At 49.1% G+C, this 24,257-nt stretch overlaps 2 protein-coding genes across 8 annotated transcripts; one reads left to right on the top strand and one right to left on the bottom strand.

Moving 5' to 3' along the window:
* The first annotated feature begins 230 nt into the window (after positions 1 to 230).
* Positions 231 to 19,603, top strand: CIZ1 (CDKN1A interacting zinc finger protein 1). 7 transcript variants are annotated; one of them, XM_055794875.1, is made up of 16 exons: positions 231 to 467; positions 734 to 861; positions 2,665 to 2,780; positions 5,248 to 5,414; positions 6,423 to 6,558; positions 7,480 to 7,540; positions 10,278 to 10,357; positions 10,726 to 10,805; positions 11,855 to 12,037; positions 12,391 to 12,521; positions 12,948 to 13,032; positions 13,635 to 13,748; positions 14,089 to 14,268; positions 14,919 to 14,988; positions 16,073 to 16,194; positions 18,860 to 19,603. In XM_055794875.1, exons 1-16 carry the CDS (start codon positions 246 to 248, stop codon positions 19,457 to 19,459), a joined length of 2,475 nt encoding a protein of 824 aa, XP_055650850.1. In that variant the 5' UTR covers positions 231 to 245; the 3' UTR covers positions 19,460 to 19,603. The 7 variants fall into 7 exon arrangements, with proteins under 7 accessions (XP_055650850.1, XP_055650861.1, XP_055650843.1 ...); XM_055794886.1 differs by having other exon boundaries at positions 11,852 to 12,037; positions 18,923 to 19,603; XM_055794868.1 differs by having other exon boundaries at positions 11,852 to 12,037.
* On the bottom strand, positions 19,542 to 24,220 carry BBLN (bublin coiled coil protein). Its single transcript, XM_055795051.1, has 2 exons — positions 24,072 to 24,220; positions 19,542 to 21,060 (listed from the first exon to the last, which is right to left on the bottom strand). The coding sequence occupies exons 1-2, from the start codon at positions 24,163 to 24,165 to the stop codon at positions 20,867 to 20,869; spliced, it is 288 nt and encodes a 95-aa protein (XP_055651026.1). The 5' UTR covers positions 24,166 to 24,220; the 3' UTR covers positions 19,542 to 20,866.
* Between the last annotated feature and the right edge of the window lie 37 nt (positions 24,221 to 24,257).

Below are 24,257 nucleotides of genomic sequence, written 5' to 3'. Positions count from 1 at the left end.
CCCCCCCCCAAAAAAAAAAAAAGGACCTGCTAGAAATCAACGCAGCTTACAGCCCAGAGCAACCCTGCAAAGTCCATGTGTTTTCTCCCGGGTTCCCGGGGCAAGCTCGCCAAGTGGCGACCACAGCGAGCAGCCAGGGGCTGTGCGGGGCTGTCTCCATCTCCGCGGCGAGATGGTACCCGAGATTCCCGGGACTCTTTGAAAAAAACAACAAACCCACAAAGAGCAGAGCCCCACGCTGCTGGATGCCATCTGCTCCCCCTCCGCAGCCGCTTACTCCATGCCCCCTGCCAGCCCCGGACAGATGGTGCCCGTTCCCTCCCGGGGGAGCGGGGACCTCGCTCCGCGGCCCCGCGTGGGATGCGGGCCGGGGGTACCCGAGCGGCGGCTCCGGGGCGCGGGGCCCGGCAGGCGGGCATTGTCCCCGGCGGGAAGATGGAGGCGGCTGGCGGGGAGCGGTGACCGCCGTGGGTCCGGCGGGGCGGGGAGCGGGGGCGCGGGCGGGTGGCGGCGGCGGGGGGAGCGGGTTTGGGGAGGTGGGGTTTGGGAACCTCCTCCCCAGGCTGCCGCTTGCGATGACCCCGGGGGGAAGGAGGAGGCGGCGGCAGGGGGGGATCGGCTCAGTGAATGAATGGGCGGCAGCGGCGGCGGCTCCCCTGCTCAATGGCTGCAGGGCTGAGACGCGCCAGCCCCGCAGCCGGTGCCTCCCTCGCCCTCCCGTGTTTTGTCTCAGGCTCCCCCCGCTCGGGGCTCCCCAGACATGTTCAACCAGCAGCAGTTCCAGCAGCAGCTGCTGCAGCTCCAGCACCTCCTTCAGCAGCAGCAGCACCACCACCACCCCGCGGCGCAGCAGGGAGGCCGGTAAGCGCCGCTACGCGAGGCCGGGGATCTCGGGCCTGTCCCAGGGGACCGCTCCCCTCCGACTCCCGCCTCGCCCCGTGGGAGCCGCGGCGGGGCTGGCCGCCGGCCTGCCCCTTCCCCGGCGGGGAGGGCGACCGAGGCAGGCGGGGGCGCGCCCGGGGCCGAGCCGGGGGGCCGGAGGCCCGGGGGGCGGCGGGGAGGCGGCGTGCGGGGGGCAATGCCCGCGGACGGGGGCCGGCGCGGGGCGGCACAGCGCGCTGCAGGGGGGCGCCCGGCCGGGGGCCCTGCGGCCGCCTCCCCCTGCAGAAACGGGCGAACGCACCTGGCCGAGCCGCCCCGCGGGGACACGCACCCTCGTTCTCTCGTTACTGAGCTGAGGCCGTTTATTTATTGTCTTCCCGGCCGGGTCTCCTGCCCGGGTGGGCTAGCGGCGCGCCCCGCGCGGGCCGGGCCGGGGGCTGGGGGCTGGCAGGTGGCGTCTGCCGGGAACAAACCGGCGAGCGGGGAGGGCTCCTGTCGAAATGCGCCGGGCACAGCGGCTGCTCGGGCAGCGGCCGCCGGCCCCCGTGGGCTGCGGTTTTGGGGCTGACAGCGGTTCTCTGGGGTGATGCGCTTGTCTGCAGTTACGGTTACCTTTCAGGCCTTATGCTCTGCAAATTCAAAGCGATGGGATGTGAATTTAAGGAGGAAGCTAATTCGTTATTTAATAAATTACAATAATTACTTTATAAGGCATGTGTCTCTGGGGTAAATGTGGTGAATCTCTCTGTTCTCCTAGAAATACCAGCCTCTGAATCTTTCTGCCATTATTACATGTCTTACGCTAGAAACAAAGCTGCCCTTAAGATGCCGGTATGGGGCTGACTGCTGGATAGCAGGGATGCGTGTGACACCTTTAAAAGTATGCTTTTTCTGGTATAAATATCTCAGTGCCGAGACTGGAACAATCTAGAGCAGCAAACATGAAGATGAGCTGCTGTAAATTCTGTTAAGAGCATTGGGTTTTTTTTGTCAGCATGAATATTTTGCTCCGCGTTTACCTCTTCACAGCCCTGGCGGGTTTGGCTGTGTCAGCAGTTGTGCTTAGAGGTGGGCCTGACCTTGCCATCGCCTGAAGAAGCTCCTGCCAGTTTCTTCAGACTTTTCTCTCATGTCTGCTCCACCCTCCTTACAAGTGGAGAGTTCTCCGCTCGCTCCTTCCTCCTCGTGTGTGAAATATGAAGGCCGTGCTTTATTTTTCCATCCAGTTCTTGGCAGTTAGGGGGCACCATTTAGAGTTGTGACCTGTCTGGCTCCGTGTGGGAGGCGTCGATTTTGGGAAAATCTGCTTTAAGCTCCTGAGAAAACTCCCCGTTTTTTAGAACTTACTTTTTTGTTGTTGTGTCAAATGTAGCTGCTGATCTAGATCGCTCATTTCTACTGACAAGGGCTGCATGAGTCTGTAGAACTGCAGTCAGCTTCTGGGCTTTTTTTATGCTGCTTGAGAGGCTTTATGTGGGCTTGGTGCTAAGGAGTTCTCTCTGACCTCAAATTCCTTGATAGATAATCTGTCAGCTTTGGAAATTCCAGGAGAGTGGAAGAAAGAGGATACAGTGCCAGTGCATGGTATCTTTTCATGCACATATATCAGCATTTCAGATGTTCTTTGCTCCTCTGTTTTATACTTGTTATTCTCTGTGTGTATATATATATGCACACACACACTTGTGCCTGGAATTGTATATATATGCTATATATACTTGTGCCTGGCATTGAAGGGTACAATTTTTATTGGGTTCTTATGATTAATGCCTTCTTTTCCAGGGGTTTGCCACCACCGCAACAGCAACAGATGCTGAGCTTACGGGCAACAAATCAACCATCGCTGCTCAATGCCAATCCCATGCTTCAGCGGGCCTTACTCATGCAGCAGATGCAAGGTACTGTCGTTATGGGAGACGCGTACTTATTGGAGTTATTTAATCATCCTTCATGGACTGAAACATAGTATGGCTACTCCTTGCTGAACCATTGCAGTCCTTGTATTTGGCAGTTCTGTTTGTCATGTCTCCCCCCCCGCTTCAAATTTGACCATAGCCCACATTACAGAGGTGCTTCAGTTGTTGTTGAAAATCCCATATGCCCAACTGCTCACAACCGGGAGCAGCACTAGAAGGTGAAGGTATCAGGTTGGATACTAAATATGTGCCTTCCCTCTTAGACTTGGCAGAGAGAGTATTTTTTCATCAATATATTTAGATAAAATACTTTTTTTTTCTCCCCCCCCCCCCCCCCCCATTGGTTGGAAGGTTAAAACAATTTCTTTCATTGCCTGTTAAATACACGCTAACAGTGTTTGCAGTAGGTGCTTGTCTTTGTCCAAACTTAGTGCAATACAAACAAATGAAGTATATTGTGGTGGAAAATGGTTTGGGTTTCAATTGTCTTGTGAAATTTTGATTCCCTGAAATGGCTGTCATTTGTGTGGCGGATAATACCAGTGTTCTTCCGTCACTGTTTTCCCACAAGTGGATTTTTTTTTGCCAGATGTGATGTTTTCAAAACAAATTTATGAAGCTGCCTTAATAATACCATTGCAAAGGTAAAGATATTGGGAGTACATCTGTGTCTTTATTGTTGCGCATGTCTTAACCTGACAGCTCTTTTCAACAGAGAAAATCAGTACCTGGGATAGTTTTAAAGTGTCTAGTTTAGATTAATGCCTGCGATTTTTATCTTGCCTGTGAATCATGCCCAGATGTGAAGACAATAGATTTATTTTGCACGTTGCTAACTCTCCTTTTGTTCTCTCTTGCCCGTTTAATGAGAGGGCTCTCTAGTGACTCCAGTGGCTCTCTACAGATCTCTCTCAGGTTGTAGGGAAAGTGGCAGTGAAAAAGGACAAGCCATGCTCCGAAGATTGGTATATATATTTGTGTCAAGAAAAAAGGTCTGATTCCATTTCAGTCAGCCACACTCAGATACGTTTGATGTTAGCATGGGCTGACCTTTTCCCTAAAGCAAAACCTCTTATTGAGAAGTCACATTTGAATAGTATGCCAAGGACCTGGGGCAAATTAGATGCGAGAGCAGGATAAGGTATGTTAATGAATGCTCCTACATGCGCTTTGTCTTAGCATTGTTCCTCTTCTTTTCATCTCTACATGCTGAATTGAGTTGTGACTTTTCTTCCAATAATCTACACCACCTAGCCACAGGTAACATGTTGTGTCCAGTGCGGCCCTTCTTAGGGATCTGAATTTTTTTGGTCATTCAGTTTTGGGTTACACGTAAGAATATCTGATGCTGTAGTATTTCTGTACCTGGGAAACATCAGCATAAATAATTAATTGACTGTATGTGGCTTCAGCAATGGGAATAGGAAGAGATAAATACTTCAAGTTGAAATGGATTTGTGGTTCTTTAAAGGCACTAAACTGAGAGCAGAAGATGATTTCTTGCCTTACAGTTTTTCAATATAGCAATATCTCTCTACAGTAAGAGATTATTTATGGTAAGTAATAAGGGATTAGATTACTGTTGAAGACAAACATGGAGGAGTATTTCCTATGGTGTTGCTGGCTTTAAACAGCGTAGCTCAGTTTTTCAGATTTTGGGTGCCTGTCTCCATTCTTCACTGCCCTGTTTTGACAGCTGCTAAAAAGCCCAGAGTATGTGCTAATTCAAGTGGCAGATAAAAAAGGTGCAGTGTAAGTCCATGTTCCCAGAGTGGCAGACAGTTTCTGAGGGTATAGCTGAGGCATCTGGGCACTTCCATTCCCTCCCCCGTGAAGTGGGGATAGCAAGGACTACCATTGTAAGAAATCGTTGAGACTCAGTTAATAGTTTGTGGATGCTGGAAAGAGCTGTTCAGAAAGCAGAGCATTATAATTGGAAATGGCAGAGTCTCATGTGTCAGGGTTTAGGTTGACATGTTGAGCTTGCATGACAACCAAGTGGCAGAGGACTGCAGAATCTTTTGTTTGAGAAGTCCAGTGTTGTTTTAAATGAAATGCTGTTGCTGGCTTGTGTTAAACAGCACCCATACCATGGTGCGGGCTGCCAGCTGCACAGATGTAGGATGAATTTTCCTTTTTCACAGCGAATTTTTGTAAATCGAGACCTTGTTTGTTGCAGACACAAGCACTACTGTGCTCAGATCAACTAATTGCTCTAATGATCTTAGCCTGCAGTGACAATTATAATTAAATAGCCTGATACATAGTAATAGTTGCTATCACATCAAATTGTTCTGTGGGTGCTGAAGAGAGGGTAAAGCATAGAGCACCCGTACAATGCCCAGTAAAGGACAGGGTTGTGCACGGAGGAGCCCTTTACAGGTGGAAGATTTTTCTTTCTCCTTTGCACAGTGCAGGGTGGTGATACGCTGTGTGTTTGCATTTACAGGAAACCTACGTGGATTTAACATGACAGCGCCAGCACTGCAGCAGTTTTTCCCTCAGGCTACAAGACATTCCCTCCTAGGGCCACCACCTGTTGGGGTCTCCTTGAAGCCAACTCGGCTGGGCTTCCCAGGCCTTCCCTTCCAGCGGCAGAACCGGACTTTTCGCAAGGTGGGCTGCTTGTTTCCAACTGTTGGGAGCTTTGTGCTCCTTTTGCACTTGCAGCAGTTGACTTATCATAGATGGAGAGCAAAACAGAAGGGAGAGTGCCTTACAACGAAAACGGTTTTGCACCATGCTGCTGACACAGAAATGCAGAAATAAGTCCATCCCTAAGGTTCTAGTGGTCCATATTTACATTTATAATGCAAAGGTTTCTTGTCATTTCTTGCCAGAGAGAGAGAATTCCTCATAGCAGAACTGTTTAAACCTAAGATATAAAAGGAACATTTTGAAGTACCAGCTTCAAAGTAATTAAAATAGAAGAAATCCTAACTGAGTGCTTTGCTCTTCACAGAGGCCAGAGTTCTGCCCCATTAGCCTTCCAAAACAGTTTGTTGTTCCCAAAGGACTTGGTCCTACTATGGATGTGTCACTCTGCCTTTGGGCCATTTCCCCTTTTTTTTAGGGTCATGATATTTGTTCATGTGGATTTTGTAAAATCTACAGGGTGTTTTGTAAAAAACTTTCTCACTTTCCACCATTAAGACCTCTTTTATGTCCTGGAAGTGGTTCTTGGGTTAATTGACCAGTACGTACTTCCTCCTAGATTAGCTTTTGCATATTTGGTCCCATTCTGTCAAAAAGACATAGTGGATAAGGCAGACTTCCACTGTTGGACTGTTTTTTCTCCAGAGTCAAAAGGAACAGGGATTATTTTTGTCTATTCTTTTTCCCTGCCCATTCACCTCTTGCCAGAGTCCCTCTAAAGCAACCCTACTCTCCGCAAGCAGCTGGGTCTCCTACAGCTGCTACTTGAAAGCACTGGAGAAACATCACGGGCTGCCTGTGGAATGAACTTGCCTGAAGCAAGGCAGCCCAACATAAACTGCCTATTCCTTTCCTTTACTCTGTGCTGGAATTCCTGTTCCTGCCCCACAGTAAAACGCTGGTGTTTTGGGTGGTGTGTTGGGTTTGAGGACAGACCAAGCGCTGGCAGTGACTCTCTGCCCCTTGCAGGACTTCCAGAGGGTCCCTGACAGGAAGCGGGAACTAGATCCTGGTTCTTCATCTCAGGCACAAGGTGATGAGAAAATGGAAATCCCAGAGGGAATGCAAGCAGGGTCAGAGCAGAACAATTCCTTGCCATCCACAGGTAAGGGGGAAGCCTGCCATGGAACAAATGCTTCTAGACATTATAAACTTCTCTTGGCTATTCCTGCAGCAAAGATTGGAGATTACTTTAGTCTTAATCATCTATATTTCTCATTGTAAATGCTTAAACTGCCTGTGATAGTCCTCAGCTATGTGCTTCATACATCCTTTTTACCTGAGTATTTTTGGTTCTTACAAGCTAGCTCCATATGTCTTGCATGGAAGTCTCTCAGAAGTCACTTTGACAGTGAGCCCCGTGTAAGCTGGGGCGGGGGGTGGGGGGAAGGAAACTGGTTTGAAATGAAAGCTTCCACATTGCCTTACTTGTGCTGAACTCAACAACTCATGGAGTCAAACAAACAAAGCAGAACCAGTTGCAATCAACATGCTAATGAAAAGATGAGTTGAAAGAGTACTGGTATTCCACTCGTCAGAGCAGAAGCTGCTGGCGCTGCATCCTTTACAGTGTGGGATGCAATACAGATGTGGGAATGTTATTTCTGACTGAAGAGTGCCTAGTCTAAAAATGCAGGCATGTGACAAGGTTGTGGCCAGTGTATATGCAGTGGTGAAAATTACGTGGTTAAGTGACTGCTGTCAGACAGATATGCCACCTTGGCTTATACTAATGTTCCTATGATCTGGGCTCTTGTCACCTAGGTATAGCATGGAGACCCACTTAGTAGACATAAATGTAGATTCCGTTCTGGATGACACCTTACACAGTAACATCTGCAATAAAGCTAAAATCTCTTAGGTTGTTATCTAACCTTATCACTACAATTCTCACATTCAGAATAAGCAAACGTATAGCATTATTTGCTCTAACAGAGCTTTGTTGGCATTGGCCATTCGGTTAGGGAACATGCTCAAGGTGGCATGGTCTGCTTCGCTAAGGAGATCTCCTTCTGTGTTCCTGCAGAACCAAGAACTCCAACAGAATCTGTGTTGAACACTGAGCCTGCTGCAAAAAGACTGAAGAGGTATTTATTGAACAGGGTATTGAAATAGTTACTGTGTTTAGAATTATTGTCTAATTGTATTTTTTAATAATTAGGGCTGTACTGTACTGGCCTGATGCCTAGCATGTAGGAGGTATTTCAGATGCTCATGGACAATTCAGAAAGTCTCACGATGCTTGCTGAGATCCAGGGTGTTAGAGGGTCTCTGCTATGGGTGATCCAACTATGGGAATGAAAAATAAAGAGATGTGGCTCATGGAAAAGCGCGAGAAAATGGAGTTTGCTCATGTGTTCTCCTGCCAGGATTCTTGTAAGCCACAGGGAGGTTCTTTTCTATTCTGATGTATTCATCTAATTTTCTTCCCTAAATGTCAAAAAGGGAAATGAGCAGCCACGTATCAGCGGAGAGGAAAAGCCTTGGATTCTGTAAGGTTACAGCAGGTGTAGGAGAGGGTCATTGATTCTGCGGCATGAGAAGGGGAAGGGAACCGGTACGCCCTAGCATGGAGCGAGCGCGGTGCCCCTGCTGCGAAGCCTGTGCAGCCAGCACCGCCGGCCGGTGGGTCGGGGCGGCCCGGGGCAGCCCTGCTCGGGCGGGGCCGGCCGCCTGGGCCCTCTGCCGGGGCTGCACCGCCACCTAGCGGGGCGGAGGGCCGCCCATCCCGGGTCGGCTGCGCCCGCGGTGCCCCCGGAGCTGGCTCCTCGCTGGTGCGGAGGGAGAGGAGGAGGGAGTGAATACAGATTTCTGGAGGCATCGATTTGAGAATTCTCCGACATATGTTAATGACTATGAGTCAGGACTCCTGGGCCCTCTTATCTTCCCTGCTAACAATTCACCGTGTGGTTTTGGACAAGTTTCTTCACCTCTCTGCTTCCCATCTGTAGATTAGAGATTAATGGCTAGCTTTAGGGACAATGTTCCAGTATTACTTTGATGTTCAGATGCTACCTTGATCATGTAAAACATTAAAGAGTGATAAATATTATGTGAGCAGGGACCGTTGTGAATTATGGACTCTTGATTAGCAAGAAAGTGAATAAATTCAATTAATGCAAAGCTGAATGCATTTCAGCGTATGCTTTGTAATCTGTTTGCCAAAGCTAATTTAATTTTAATTACATTAATATTTAGTAGGGTATTAATCAAAGTCCTGTTACATACACTGGAAAAAAATATCAAGCCTGGAGAATGACAGAGCTCACTGCAACAAGCCTGCTATTAGGAAAATCCTTTCCTAGGCAGTAGTTAGGGACTGCCAGATTTGATGCATATATTATGGCTGGTATTTACTCAGAATAGATCATTCCTGAGCTTTTTTTTTTCTTTTTTTTGAAGTGTTTCTGTTTACTTCCAATGAACAGATGATGGATCTCTGAAAAAAAATTACTGTTCTCATATTGCCCTTCACAGATGAGAAGGGCGTTGCCCCCATCCCTGTCACAAACTTTTATTTTGTGTTTCACTGTTGCATTTCCCTTTGGCCAGGAATACCAGCCTCCTTCTTTATTTCAGGTTTTTCCCACTTCTGCCTTTTCTGCTATGTACCATCTGTGTACCTGGAACAACATCCTCATTCCAGTGCAGAAAGCACTTATCATCTTCAAATCCTCTTTGAACACCCACTTCTAGCATGGCCTGACAAGTATCTGTTTCTTCCTTAGATCATGATTGTGATGGCTTTCGCTTCCCTAGATTGCTCCTTAGATTTGCAGTTTAGACTGCAAACCCTTGCCCTGGAGTGCTGTCACCATCTGTGTGTGGTATAGCATTGAGTCTGCTGGCAGCACTTGACAAATAATGTTAATGCCAGACGCTCTTGTTTTCTTCGTGTTTGCACTGCCCAAACCCTGCTGCATATTTATAGCCGTGTAACCCAGTTACATTATCACTTATCAATCTGATAAGTTCTGCAGTACGTGTGTGTTTGGGTCACTGGATGCAGTACCTGTACAGTCTGCATTCCTGGTTGTGCAGAATGTGCTGCTCCCTGTTAGCAGAAGGACACCAGCGGGTGGGATATTGTGACGTCCTGAGAGAGAAGATGTTCAAGCCATGGTGAAAAATGTTAGCCCTGATGGGAAAATGGGGGATGGAGAAAGATATTGTAAAGTACACTTTGTGCCCTCTGAAAGTCAACTGTTCATTCTCAGCAGTCCCCTTGAGATCTTTTTTTCCTCCAGTACCAAGTAAAGCAAAGTCCTTTTGATCTGCGTCTTGTACAGTTCTGCACAAGCAGACTCTGGAACGAAACAGGACTGATAGGAATAGAGCAGGCAGTTACAATGAAATCCCTGTAAGACACCACTGAGAACCCTTGCAGTTCTGACAGGTCTCTGTTCCTTCATGCACGGAGCAGCCTGGGGTACTTTCTGGGTATTGCAGTCTCCCCGCAGGTGACTGATCAAGACAGGAGTGAGCTCTCAGAGCTCTTACCAAGAAAATTTCCTGTATGAACTTACTTACCTGCAGGCATCTTGCAGAAGAGGGCAGTGATCCACAAAATCAGTTGCAACCTTCTTGTCCAGACTATTTGGCTGCTGTTTCTGTATCTGTTGTAGAATGCCCATGCCCACTCTTCATTTTGTTTTATGTATTTCTGCTGAATCGTTGCCTGAAGTACCACTTCCAGTAGCGTATTGAATTGGGGGTTTAATGGAGAGTGTGGCAGCTTAGACTCTAGCCTGTGCCTTGGTGTGTCTTCTGAATCTCTTTGTCTGTAACATGGTAAATAACCTCATTTGCTTGATATTCCTAAAGTGAGACTGAGGAGGCTGCATTAGAGGATGCCACAGGCAGCAAGGAAGCAGGAGAGTCAAGCGCCCATGTTCAAGCTGATGGTGAGTTGCTGGGCCCTGTGATTTGCTCTTTTAGGGCACTCCTTGCTGGAACTGCACCTGTAGATCAGCGTCTGTGGGTCCCGTGGGTCTTGTCAGAAACATCCTTCCCCCAGCCATACAGAATGGGGAAAGGAGAAAGTCTGGTAACCAAATCCAAATATAGTCCCTTAAAACCTGTTGCCTCCCAAATGCAAATGACGGGAAATTTCCCTCTGTAATAAAGATTTCTTTGGAGAAAGGTTTGTGAACTGGGCTTATGGCCAATATCACTGTGAGGAAAGCTCCCTGACTTCATTCAAGTGTTGCTTTGTTTTTTCTTCCATTGCTCTGCTGATTTAACACCGCTAAAAGGACTCTTTTCTTCCTAGGTACAAGCGTTGCAAAGGAGTACACAGCTGAAGATCTCTCTAAAGAGAGGAAATTCTCTGAGGAACCAAAGGCTCCTGAGGTGAGTAGACACTGCACTGTGCAGGGGTGGTGCAGAGCATAGAACCTCCTCCTCCATCCCAGAGAAGCCCGTTGCCACTGGGAACCAGATGGCACCCACGTCTGGAGCTCTGTCTCCTGCTGTAAGCTGTTGTCCCTGGCAATAAGGCATACTATGTCTGCAATTAGTGCACAGTCTGCTCTGACTTGCTGCTTTTGTACCTCTGCTAGCCTGTGCCTTACCTACTGCTGGCTGTTCGTGGATTCTAGGGTTCATTAAGATTTTAGTATTCATCTGGAAAAACGGAAAGTTGAATTGAAAGAGCTGCTGAAAAATGCATGTGTTGAGGGCCATGGGCAAATATATCTTTTTATGTTGCTGAAGAGCAGGTGTAAAAAAATTCAGGTGATGGTGGTAAAGATGTAGCTGCAGTGGGACTTGCATCACAGCAGGTGTGAGCAGGTAGTAGTCTGTGCTTTTGAAAGGCAGCTTGGAAAACTGAGACACAGGTGAAGCCAGCAACCTGAGAGTCTTCTGCATGAAATAACTTGCCCACATGCTAGATGTTAAACCAGGACCTTAGGCTGTGTAAATCTGTAAGCAAAGATTCAACCCATGGTGCAAATCAGACTTGATCGCCTTCCATAATTGGAGGCATTTGTTGATGTGAGCAAATATATCATCCTGCCTATGGGTACAAGTTCCTTACCCCATCAGACGTGGTGCTGAGTTGCCTTTAGGTCTGCAGTGGAGAGACATGAGCTGATTGTGTCCCTTACCAACGCAGTTTGTTGTTCCAGTCTCCAGAGACTGGATCATACAGTGCCTACAGAGGCTGTAGAAATGACCATCTGTACTCACTGGCCTGGTGCTGTGACACAGGGATCGCCGATTTAGCAGTGTTGGGAGAAGGAGCCGTGTATGAGTCTTTCTGATCAGCCTTCTGTGGTTTCAAGCTTAAATGCATTTTCTGGAGGGGTAGAGAGCTTAGGTCACATAAAAAGCAGGTGTAATTTTTTAGTGTCTTCTACTGAGAGAGAGGACTTAATCTTGACTCCTTCTTTCAGCAGGTGTTGAGTTCTGGAGGTTCACTGAAAGTGACTATCCAGCAGAGCAGCGAGAGCAGAGCTATCAGTACAACAGCTCTGAAACCAGGGCACTGGACCTGCGAGGTGGGCACAGCTGATCCCAACCCTGAATCGGTCCTTAAATTCTACTGTTACATCTGCAAGACCAACTGCTGCAGCCAGCAGGTAGAAATCCACAGGTCTGAGTGGGATGTGGGTGGTCAGAAGTGAGTTAGATGGCCAGCTGCCGTGGGGACGTGCAGCAGGAGACTTGCTGAAACCAGGACACAAGGGCTCATGCTTCAGGAACAAGGAAGATAAATGATGGCAGGCAGGCAGATAAAATAAACTTCTCCTGAAGGGCTGGCAAGCAACCTGCTAGGAATTGAATGTGGGTGGATGCACAGGCAGCCATGCTCCTAAGCTGTTATACCATTTCATTGTTAAACAGCAGCCGAGAGAACGGAAAGCATAGCTTATACCTATTACTTTCTGTATTTTGAATACATTTAAACAATTTTTCTCCTAACCTCTCTCAGAATTTCCAATCCCACATGGCTGGAATTCAGCACCAGCAGCGACTTGGGGAGATCCAGCACATGAGCAATGTTTGTTTTGTTTCACTACTGCCCATGGTGAAGGAGCAGAAGGTGCCTGCAGAAAAAGATGGGTAAGTGCTGGTCTGCGCCAGAAAACTCAGTCTGAATGTGGACCTACATGGGTTCTAAATTCCTCACTGCACCAGGGTGCCCCTTTGTTCTAGGTAAGGTACTAAATCTCTTTCTGGTTTCAGGAGTCTTAATCTTTTTCGGGCAACTTTCTTCCTGCTAAAGGATACCACTATTGACTTTGATGTACCGTATATTTTTTTTAATGCAGTAGTAGATCAGGTCGGAGGCTTGTTTTAACTGGTGCCTTTCTGTTAGCGTGAGCTAAAGCAACCTATATAAGTGACCGGGAAGGGGAGAAGATAAACCTGAGCCTGTAACGATAGGAATGCTGGGGAAAACAATGCCAAGAACAGATTGCAAACTGCAGTATTCCATGGAGACTGTAAAAAGTTGTGACTTAACAGATATATCCGTTGTCACTTCAGAGAGACCCAGCAGCGATGGTGTAATACTTGTCAGATACACTTCACAGGGGATCTAATCAAACATCGCAGGACCCAAGAACACAAGGTAACAACCGTAGCATGGATTTCACCTTTGCACTGATCTTTTGTGGGGATTGAGTGGAAGTGTCTAGCATCTCCTGTTCCCCAAGCAGCAAAGGAAAAGTGATTGGAGTGGAGAGATGCACATAAAGTTCTGCCAGTAACATCCTCACTGCCTAAGGGCACTGCCATGCTACCTCCTGCCTCTGAACACTGGCGTTGGAGCTTCCAGTTGTTGTGCTGTGTCGGTACGGCCTGAAACACCTCTAGTTTATAATTCTTGACTTTTCTCAATAAATATGGCCTGTCATACTCACCTAATCAATTGAATGGAGGAGTTGGTGGGCAGCCTGTAAACTTTCAAGCTAAAATTCAGGCAGGCCATCATATTTATTGGCTCCTAGGGGAGAAGTGCCAGAACACCTTTTATAAGCCACGTTTGTTTTGCTCTGCATATTTTCCGTATTTTTGGTGGGTAAGAGCTAGGGAGTCCATTCTGCTGAAAAGATGACTCTGCAGTCTCCCTGTTTTAGATACAGGACTGTGACTTTGTTTCACTCAAGATTTGTCTGCCTTCCTCCAGAATGGTGCCTCTTGTGACTTACTGAATTGTCCCTTTTTCCTTAGCTGGCCAAACGTGCGCTTCGTCCTTTCTGCACTGTCTGCAGCCGCCATTTCAAGACACCTCGCAAGTTCGTGGAGCATATGAAGTCCCCTGAGCACAAACAGAAAGCCAAAGAGGTAATATGGCCTGAGTGGAGAGCTGCACAGGACTGGAAGCAGCTGCACTGTGGAGCAAGTTAACTTTCTGCCTCCCTGACTATTGCATGGGTGAAAGGAAGACATGCAGTTCTTCCAGCCCTCTTTTAATTTTCATCTTTTGCTGGACTTGAGTTGTTAGAGCCTAAGGAAATTGAGTGAAAAAGGTACAAGGAGTTAGATGGGTCTAGAAGCGAGATAGCTTTGTGCCTCTTGTGCAGTCCCTTCTACTCATCAAAAGCAGTCTGTTCAGAGTCTGGGGTCTTCTTGGTTAAATGAAGAGCGCCAAGTTGATCTGATCTTTCTTTTTTGTACCTGACAGGTGAGGCTAGGAGAGAAGGAGTTGGGCAGCCCAGAGGATTCGGAGGAGTTGATCACAGTGGATGCTGTTGGCTGTTTTGAAGATGATGATGATGAAGAGGAGGAAGAGGAGGGAGGAGCTGGTGAGGAGGAAGACCTTGATGTAGTGCTGACAGAGAATGAGGATTCTGCTACCAAGCAGGTATGCCATGCAAAAGGAGATGGAATGACTTTTCTGAGAATCTGCTGTGGGTTCCTGTGCCTGGTTGGTCTTGGCTGCTTGAGCTCAGGGTTTCGGGAGTCCAGTCAGCATTGTACCCTGCAGCGGGAGGGCTCTGGGGCTCTTCCAGAGCACGGGATGATGCAAAAGAGAATCGGGCATTACGTGTGGGATGCAGAAGGGTGTTTCTGCTGTGCTGTACAGCTCCTGTTGGTGTCTTCAGACATTACCTTGTTGCTGAGGAGCATAAGCAACGTTTTTTCAAGGGAAAGAATTTCTGGTAACAACATTGATATAGTCTCTTTGACTAGCCCAGCAGTAGCTTGGTCTCATAGAAGACCTGTGTGTGGAGTTTTATCTTGATAAATGTCTTCCCAGTAGAGAGCAGTTACCAAGAAGGAGGTACATGGCTCAGCTACATCAGGCTTGGAGTGCAAGGGGTGTTTTTAACCCTTGTAATCAAGTGGCCTGCTGACATTGGGGTTTGTATCTGGCCTTAACCAGATGCTGTGCAACTCTGTCTCTGGTATGTGAATCCTCCGGTTTGCTCCCAAGCTTACCAGAAAAATGTGAGAGCCCAGGAAGGGATTTGGCATAGATACAGTAGGCACTAATGTTTTTTTGGTTTCCAGACTGGGCTGAAGGAAGTGTCTTTGGAGGATTACGAAGGAAGTGAGAAGTATTGTCCAGACACGGCCTATGGTAAGCAAGCAGAGTTAAGCACAAAGGCTTAAACACACGGCCTTTTCTGGCCACATGCTGTATCTGAAAGAGAGGATGGTCTCTACCTACTGCTATAATGGCTTCTTGGGCCGTGGTGCTCCAGCATCTGCATTGGAATGGTACAGGTCACTGCTGCCTGGAGAAAGAGCCAAATGTTGCTTTATTACTGTGTGATAAAACATAAGGATGTGATTGATGTTTGTCAGCTGCCTCTTGCTTTGAAGAAGAAAGGATGAGAGCCAGATACCTTACTAAGGTAGGAAATGGAACAAGCAGGGCAGGAATACTGAAGTAAGTAGGCAGCAAATGAGGGATGCTCTGGAAAGATGGAGCCTGAAAGCATATTGATTGGAATGCTTTCCAACAGAAATGCAGCTTGTATAGAGATACTGCGCAGCAACGACAGTATCAAACTCACTGCTAGAGCCCAAACTGTGCATGTTTGCTCTGCTTGAGAACCCCCACGCTCTACCTAGCGGTTACTCAGACATGGTGCTGGACTGGTGGGCAGTGTTGCCTCCAGATGGCTGTCTCTGGTCCCCACCCTGTAAGTGATTCTGACTTCAAACCTCTCAACGGCCGCTCGCGTTGTGAGGAGGGCAGCTCTGCAGAGGCTGTTTTGTGCCCAAGGAGAGCTCTGTTTACACCAATCTTCCATATCGCTGTAACCTTCCACTATCGTGTGGCAGATGGAATAATGATTCATGCTGTGAATGTTCTCTGCGTGTTCCTCTTGCGCGCCTGCTGTCTTCTGCTTGGTTTGATCCCATTACATTAGATCACATGTTCTCTGTAGTTTTCCATTGTATTCTTTTTTCCTTCCCCCCCCCAATGCTCTGTGTAGTTTCTTTGCTCTGGCAGCCAGATTTCTCTCTGAATATCAACTACACAGCCATTCCATGGTAAGATGAGATATTCAGCAAGTCATCTTGCAAATCCTTGATTAACAGAAGCAAAGCTTTCCACTTTTCTCCTCACACTGCCCCCGCCCTTTTAACATGCTTTCATGATTTGAGTTCCATTCAATGTGATCTGTGATTTCCCTTCCCCTCCCGTTTCGCAGGCCTGGATTTTCTGGTCCCCGTCGCAGGTTACCTCTGCAGGCTGTGTCACAAATTCTACCATAGCGACTCTGCTGCCCGGCTCGCACACTGCAAGTCCCTGATGCATTTTGAGAACTTTCAGGTTAGACCCTTTGGCGATTGCATGGCCTGGCATTTGTTACCCCTGTGCGTGTCTCTTCAGCAAATCCACCACGTTAGTTGTCTTGTCTTCATTTCCATCATCCTTGGTGTCCATTGTGCCATAGCTTTCTCCTGGTGTGCTCTGTGTTTGTCTCACATCAACCCCTGTAGATCTAAAACCAGTCCTGCTTCCTAGCTACTGCTGCTGTCATCTTGTTGCCCATTTCTGGCTGGAAATCTTCCTCAGAGTGTCTGCTCTGTTTGCTGAACCTGTGGAGTACATTGTTCAGTCTAGGCCTTTTCTCTGTTAGATCACAGGTGGGTCGAGATGGGGAAAGAATAAGAGACAGAGGCTGTTCCTTGTAAAGAAAGCTGGTTCATGCGCATCTTTTCATGCGATACTGCAGGAGCAGCTCTTTTAGCCAAAATTCTGGGTGTGATTCATCCACGAAGGGGCCTGGTGAAATCAGATGCCTTAGAAATCTGGAAATTTAACATTACAGACTGTGTGATGGAAGCTAAAAGTCAGTGAGAGTCCATTTGGTCCCCAGGGTCAGCCTGCAACAGCAAGTCAGTCAGTCTGTCTGTCTGCTCCCTTTTCCTAGAAACTCCTTAGCACAAAGCTCTGCCAACTGTCCCTTTGCTTTTCTGGCTCCACCTCAAGAAGCCGTACTGCCCCTTGCTGCTTTTGTATCTAGAAGCTTTTCCTACTGGGCTGGCCTGGAATCTGCCTCCATCATTCTGTCCTTGTTGACTTGCCAGGGGGTGAGGGGCCTGGATCAGTACCTTGTGGTGGGCACACAGGGCTTGCACTGTCTCTGCCTTCTCCTGTGACCACTGCTGGGGCCCTGCCTGTGCAGGAGAGCGGTATTCCCTGACCCTGGCAAGGAGGGAGGCTCCCACACTGACTTTGTCCTCTGCCTGCACCCAAAACCTGCTCTGACAAATGCTGCTGTGCTTCCCTAACAGCTTTTGTTAGCATTTAAGAAAAAAACACCACCACCACCCCAACCCCCCAAAACTTTGTGTTTTCCTTCTAGTCTTCAGACAGGTTACCTATTCCCAGTCAACTGCCTCCAGCAAGGGGTGGGGTGCTGCAGAAGCCAGCGCTTAGAGCAGTGGATTTGGAACTGCAAGTAGCAGAAGACCGCAGCTGTTCCTTCATGGTTGCTCATCCTCTCCCACTCCTGCACTTAGTCATTTCAGGAATGAAGGAATCGGCCTTGCAGTTTTCCCAGCTTATTTTAGATTAGCTTAGGGTGAAACTGCAGCAGCAGTGCATATGCCTCTGTTTTGGCCCACTTAGAGCTGAAATCAAACGCTCTTCAAACGGATGTCGGAGGGATTATTTATGACAAGAGTCCAATGTCAAATCTGCAGGCAGGTAGCTGTTGTTCTTGGCTGCCTCGGTGCCTTGAGGTTGTCACCATCTGAGTTAAATCACTGCCAGTTTCTGGGGTACTCTCATCAGAGTAGCTCAGCAGAGGGCTGCTGGTGAGGCAGGTACAGCATCACTGAAAACAAATTGGCGTGCTTGTACCTGCTTTAGTTTGGGTGCAACATTGTGACTCGACCAATGTAGTCCCAATGCGTTATGGTATTCTGCACATCCTACTCTTTGAGGACAGAGAAGAAAGAAGCCTGCAATGATAAACTGAATTACAATGTAAAGCTGCCTGTCTGATGTGCTGTAATTCCACACTGCAGACTATGGTAGCACTGCTTAAGGCAGCGGTGAAAGCCAGTGCGCTCAAAGTAGTTTCCTTAAATTGTCAGGTCTAACACTAGTGCCAGTGCAAGGGACCTTGGCAGAAAGGTGAAGGTCAGTTGGTTGTGGAGGGAGCTGCTGTGGAAAAGGAGCTTTGTTTTACGCCTTTAGCTTACGCTCTGTCTGCGGCTTGAAGATCAGATTCCTGCTGCATGTTAGGTAGCTGTACAGAGTTGCTGTTTTTATGGAATTCAGTCTTGAAAATGGCTAGTAGCCATTTCAATCTCTTTACGGACCTCTGCTGGCTCATCGTGATAGTGAGTGCAAATGAGTCATTTTATTGATGATATGCTTACCTTTATTCTGTAGAGAACTTCGTACCTTGTAACAGGAAGATATTCTTGGTATCTTAGTGTTGCTGTCAACAGTTTCACTGTTTCACAGATTGTATCAACAGAGTGAAAAAATCTTAAGCTTTCAACTTAAGTCTTGCTTTATCTGATAAACATTAAATCACGCCTCTGTAGCTGAGGGCAGTGCCTCATCTCAGGTATCCAGGGTACCTGTGCAGAGTTATGTCCTGGCAGTAGCTGAAGCAAGAGCTGCACTTGTGCCGTTACACCTACAGAGTCCTGAGTCTGACTGAGACTAACAGTTGGCAAAACATGATTTTTGTAGTGGGAGCCACAGATCTGCCATGCAGTCGCTCAGCATTAAGTAATGCAAGAGGGACTTCAGTGTTTAATATCGCCACTTTTCCTCACAGGAGCCGACCCTTCTCTGCCTGAAAGCCTCAGCCCCCAGGCCAGGAGAGCTGCCGAGACAAGTCATGCCCCTGCATATTCTAGCTGCCACTCACCACTGTTTTTGTACAGGTTTTTCTGGACCAGCTGCTGCTTGCTGCAGTAACAGTAGCTGAGCTGGGCTTTCTCTCACGTTGTTTTGTTTGCATTTGCAGAGATACAAGGCAGCGAGGCATCATGCCACAGCTGCCTACCCCGAGGCTCCTTTGCATTCCCAGGGCTCCAGCTCCCAATTGCTGGATGATCCGAAACAGCCTCCTGCTACAGCAGCAGATACCAGCAAGATGAATGATGATCGTGGGATAGACAAGGAGGGTACAGAGCTGTCAGCCCTGCAAAAGCAAGCTCTGAGGTCTCCGGAGGGCAGGGGTGAGCTGGCCCCCTCTGCAGCAGAGGGCAAAAGCCTCGGCAGCATGACTGATGATGTGTGTGGAATCGCAGTGGTAGAAGAAGAAAATCTACAGGAAGAGAGCAAGTCCACTGCCGCTAGTGCCGACTGCCCGCTCCCCGAAGAGAACCGCACCGCAAAGGAGTTGCTGGGACATGCTATGTGCAAGGAGGAAGCTGACGCAGCCGAGCAAAGTGAAGACACAGAAGATTGCCAGGATCCGGGGAGCGGAGGGGGTTCAGGACAGAACGAGGCAGCCAACGCAGGCCAGGAGGCAGCAGCAGAGCCCTCCTCCCTCGCCAAAGGTGAGACAGCCAGTCTTACCTCTGCTGGGTGCAGACGCTCTACTAGGCGCAAACCCAGATAGAGTGGCCTTAAAGGGAGAGCCCTTTACATACGATATTTGCTGGAAATGTTTATTTTCTGAGTCTTTTAATAGAGCAAAAACCTTCAACTTTACTGCTGTTTTTATTTTAAGAATAAAATAAGCCTGGCTTTAGCGTGTCTAATACAGGATGGTGTCAGTTATTACTCGTACATTTGGGATACAGCAATTATGTGGGAAGACTGAGGCTTGGATTGTTGAACCTGAAAGGTAATGTGATTTACACAGGTGACAAAGCTCGTGAAGTAGGTGGATGCAGACTTACTTTTCACTAAGAATTCTTTGTGGTTCCTCTCATTTCCTTCCCAGGCAGAGGAAAAGTTAATCTCTTGGGAGACTGTGCGCCCAATTCTGCTACTCAGAAGAGTTTCCTTTCAAAGATGCACACTGTGTAAGACAAGCTAGGCAAGAATGCATCTTGGGTCCTTTGTTAATACTACAAGGCTTAATACATTCTGTTCTCATAGTGGAGACCCTCAGGAACAAATTCTGTTTCATTCAAACTGATTTTAATAAAACAGATTTCTTATAAATAATTTCTTTAACTCGATAGAACAGTAAGACTTGCTTCACTGTGGTGGTGCCAGGCCATCCTGACAAGATCACAGTTTCAGACTAGAACACTCCTGCATGGTCTTGTCAAAATGTACAGAGGACCCTGCTCGCAGCCCCATCCCTCTGCTCCGGACAGTTAATGCTCACCAGGCAGCTCTGCCTCGCTCGAACGCCCAAGCCCTTAACAGCAGCTCGAGGAGTCGGGCAGCTCCTACTTAGAACTGTCAGAAACATCACCCTCGCAGCTCGTCTTATATGCTCGGAAGGGGACAGAAGCATCCAGGCATCTGGGGCCATCTGCCAATACTATGTACATAGCAGGTAACGCAAATGACGGAGAAGCTGTAGTTTCAAGGCAGGAGCTTGGCCTAGGGTTTCCCTCTCCAAGTCTGTCACCAGAGTCACATCTGGGGGCAAGCCTGGAGACAGGACAGCCCCTGCCTACTGCACTCTGTGAGGGAAGGGCTTAGAGCATGACACTCCTTGCTTGGATTTAACAAAAACGCTGAGAGAATTTTTCCTCTTTGTGAAGAGGACCTGCCTGCAAACTACCTGCATTGCATCAGGTCTCCTACAAACAGTGTTAACCAAGTGTCAGTGCCAGGCTTGTGTTAGGGGAGCAGAAAGAATCGGCTCTCCTACCCCCACCTGTGTGCCCTGCACCGATCACACAGCTAAAGAAAAACAGAACGTGGAGGTGAACGGCAGGACACAACCACCACAGGAAGGAACAAGTAATAGGCACAAGGTACCTCTTCTACTCAAGTTTTATGCTACATTGGTGACCAGTAAATGTCCCCTTAGCAATACCAATGGAAAGTTTGTGGCCAGACACTAGGCAGGAGGCTGTGATCCCTGCACATCAGCTTCTGTATTCTGCTGCTCGCTCTGCTGCTGGAACTCCAGACGGGTCTGGCGGTTGGACTCCAGCAGTTCTTTCAAGCAGGCATGTAGATAATCATTCTTTTCCTCCAGGTGATCCAAGCAGGAGTTGATCTGGTCCAGCATGGAGTTTATGGCTGCATACTCTAAAAGGAAGGGAAATGAGAGACTATGAGAGACTGAACAACGTAAGTACATTGTCACTGCAGTCAGTGACGGCAGCGAGAGCTCCTGCAAAATACGCCCACGGTGTTCTGGCTGTGCCTTGCCTGCCTGCCGCTGGGTGGGTGAAGTAAAATGCAACTCAGTCCTGCCTGCGTGGTGTTGCCCGATCAAATGAGACCAAGGAAGCTGCAGGACTGGCAACAAGCGGCCCAAACCCCGCTGCTGGTGTATCCAACAGCCTCTGGTCTCATATGTAAACAGCTGACCGCAGGCTGAGCACTAGCATGCAGCAATTTGCAACAATACCAAATAAATCCCAAGGACAAAGCAGCCTTTTTAGCTGCCTTAGGGATCACCTTACCTGATCGTGCAGGCACTTTGGCTGCGTGCCGCAGTGTTTGTGTTCTGTGAGTTACTTGTGTAAGGCTCCCAGGCTGGCATGCGCTTCACGAGGGCCTGGCTGGGGTCAGACTGCCAAAGCAGCACAGCCGTTGCTGTGGCAGGCGCAGGGATGAGCCCCAAGGTGCTGGTAGTGGCACCATTGTTTCCAAAGGGAGGTAAGTGTGGGGCATCAAGTTCAACCACAGGATTTTCACGCACCACTAAGACTTTGGGTACTTCAGATTAAAACCAGACTCGTTCAGTACAATGCTGACAGTTGGCTCCCTAGGTCCAGTTTCTTACAGCATTTGTTTCAAGTGCAGAAGTGTTGGCCTCAGTACAACAGCAGTTCACAGCAATGCGTATTAGTACTGTGAATGACATGAAGATGGTTGTGCTACTGCAATGAAACACTTGCTTTTGGATTGGCCCCAATATTCACACAGTCCTAAAGAATAACAACAAAAAAGAACTGAAAAAACAGCCAAGATAAACCTCTGCTGACAAGTTACTTGGGAACGCTGGGGTGTTAACTGGAGAGCCCAGGCAGAGCCAGCCCTGCGTTCCCTTCTGAAGCTGTGCGGGCTGAGCGAGCACAGGGAGGCAGTCATCGAGCTGTGACCCGTGGGCCAACACGTGAGGATGGTGGGCTGCAGGACAGGGAGGGATGCCTCCGCGGGTGGGGCGAGCCCACCCCCCACTGGCTGGGGCCGGCTCCTCCACGAAGCCGGGGAAGCGCTGGAGCCAAGGGTGGCACAGGCAGCGCCCAGCTGCAGCGCTGCTCTAAGCGAAGGGAGGACACAGCGAAAGCGAGGACGGGGATGTGCTCTGGGATGAGGGTCGAGCCATGCTGCAGTGCCCCAGCCTCGCAAGCCCAACTCCGCCCGCCGGCTGCCCCCTTGACACTCGTGTAGGCAGGTGCCCTGGTGCCCAGCACAGCCCACCCCGGGCGCTGCCATTACCAGCAGCTTTAGAACTATGAATATTTAAATACTGTAGTCATTTGCATTATTAACAACTAAGAAGAACTTTCATTATAAGAAAACAAAGGTCCTCCTTTTCTTATACTACTTTGGAGCCATTCACAGCAGCGTTGCAGCCTTCAGTTCTTTGGAGAATTGCACATGTTGCATTTAAGCTTGCATATATAATGTTAGGCCTTGCAGGTAGATGCAGAGGTGGCATTAGAAGCAAGAGCACTGCTGATGTCCTTACATTAAAAAACAATCCCACAACCACATTATTTCCAAAAAGGTGCCAATTGTTAGTATTTTTCAAAGCCTGTTTCGAGGTATGTGAGAATGTCCATGAGTTAGAGCTCTCTACTTCAACCCAGTATTTGATGAAGCGTGTTCCAATGAAATGGTGAGCAGAGCCCAAGCAGATACGGTAACTACTTCTGCCAAGTGATGTCCATCACCTTGGCAAGCAGTCTGTAATCACACCAGGAACTAATTGTTCTCGGTGTCTGCAGCTCAAGCAAAAGCTATGTAAGTTGTGCAGCTTTGGGAAGTGAAAAAAATGTAACCATTTTAAAATAAGCTGTAAAAACATTTTATCGTTTTGCCTTCTGTTAGTTGCAAGTTTGGTGTATTGTTCTGGAAACATAACCTCACCCCTAACCAAAACGCTGACCAGGAGTATGGCAACAGCATTGTTTACTCCTCTGCATTCTTACGAGAATGTTGCCAAAAGTCTGGTTTCCTATGTAAGCTCAAGGCGGTGTCACAGCTTCAGCTCCTGGACCAGGAAAGAGCTGCAGCACAAAGCCCCGCTAAACACAAACAGAACAACTTAATGTAGAGCCTTGATGTAGATCAGGTTGAGTGACTTTCTCCGTCACATCCGATGTGTGTCTCGGCTCTTGGAAAAGCTTGAAAGGCAAATCACGGAGGCGATGCAGAGCAGTGAACGCTCTTGGCAGGTTTCATGTTCTTGGTTGGTTTCAGGGCAGAAATGATGCTCCTGATGTGTCTGACCCGCAGCAGCCGGGACTGTGAGATCCCCTTGTGCGCCCACACCTGGCAGCGGGATGGCGCTTTGGGAAACGGTGTAACAGCACCGTTCAGTGGGATGGTGCTTTGGGAAATGGTGTAACGGCACTGTCCATCGGGATGGTGCTTTGGGAAACGGTGTAACGGCACTGTCCAGTGGGATGGTGTTTTGGGAAACGGTGTAATGGCACCGTCCAGCGGGCACAGTGCACAGTCTGAGCGGTGACCAGCACTACACGCCGCAGCCCGGCCGCCGTCCCGCATCCCCCATGGGGAAGCAGGCAGCGGGCAGAGCACCGGCAGGGACGTGGCACCTCGGCACCGCAGACGGGCCCGAAGCGGCCCCGCCCGGTTCCTCCCCCCGCGCGGTGACCGCTGCCCCCAGGCCCGCCCCGCCGCTCCCGCACCTCAGCACCCGCCCTGTCCCGCTGCCAGCAGCGCACACGAGCAGCTCCTCACAGGAGAAGGCGAACACACGGCCCGCGCCCGCCCGACGGCGGCAGCCCCGGCCCCAGCGCCCCGGGAACGCCCGGGCCCGGCCACCCGCGCCAGCGGCCCGCCCTGCCGGGGGCGGCACAGCGCCGGGGGGGGTCACAGCGCCGCGGCTCCCCACGCACCTTCCTCCCCGAAGGCGTCCCCGTCCCCGTCCCCGTCGTCGCTGCGGCCGGCGCCCCCCGGCGGCACGTGGGGCTCCCCGTTGGGCCCCGCCATCCCCCGCCGCGCGCCGCACCTGCGCCCCGGCCCCGCCCTCACGGCGCGCCGCGCGCCCGCCGCGCCGCCAGCCAATGGGGGAGCTCGGCGCG

Source organism: Falco peregrinus, chromosome 1 (genome assembly GCF_023634155.1).
Source record: "Falco peregrinus isolate bFalPer1 chromosome 1, bFalPer1.pri, whole genome shotgun sequence".
Classification (NCBI taxonomy): Eukaryota; Metazoa; Chordata; class Aves; order Falconiformes; family Falconidae; genus Falco; species Falco peregrinus.
This window is presented reverse-complemented; position numbering and strand designations above follow the sequence as displayed.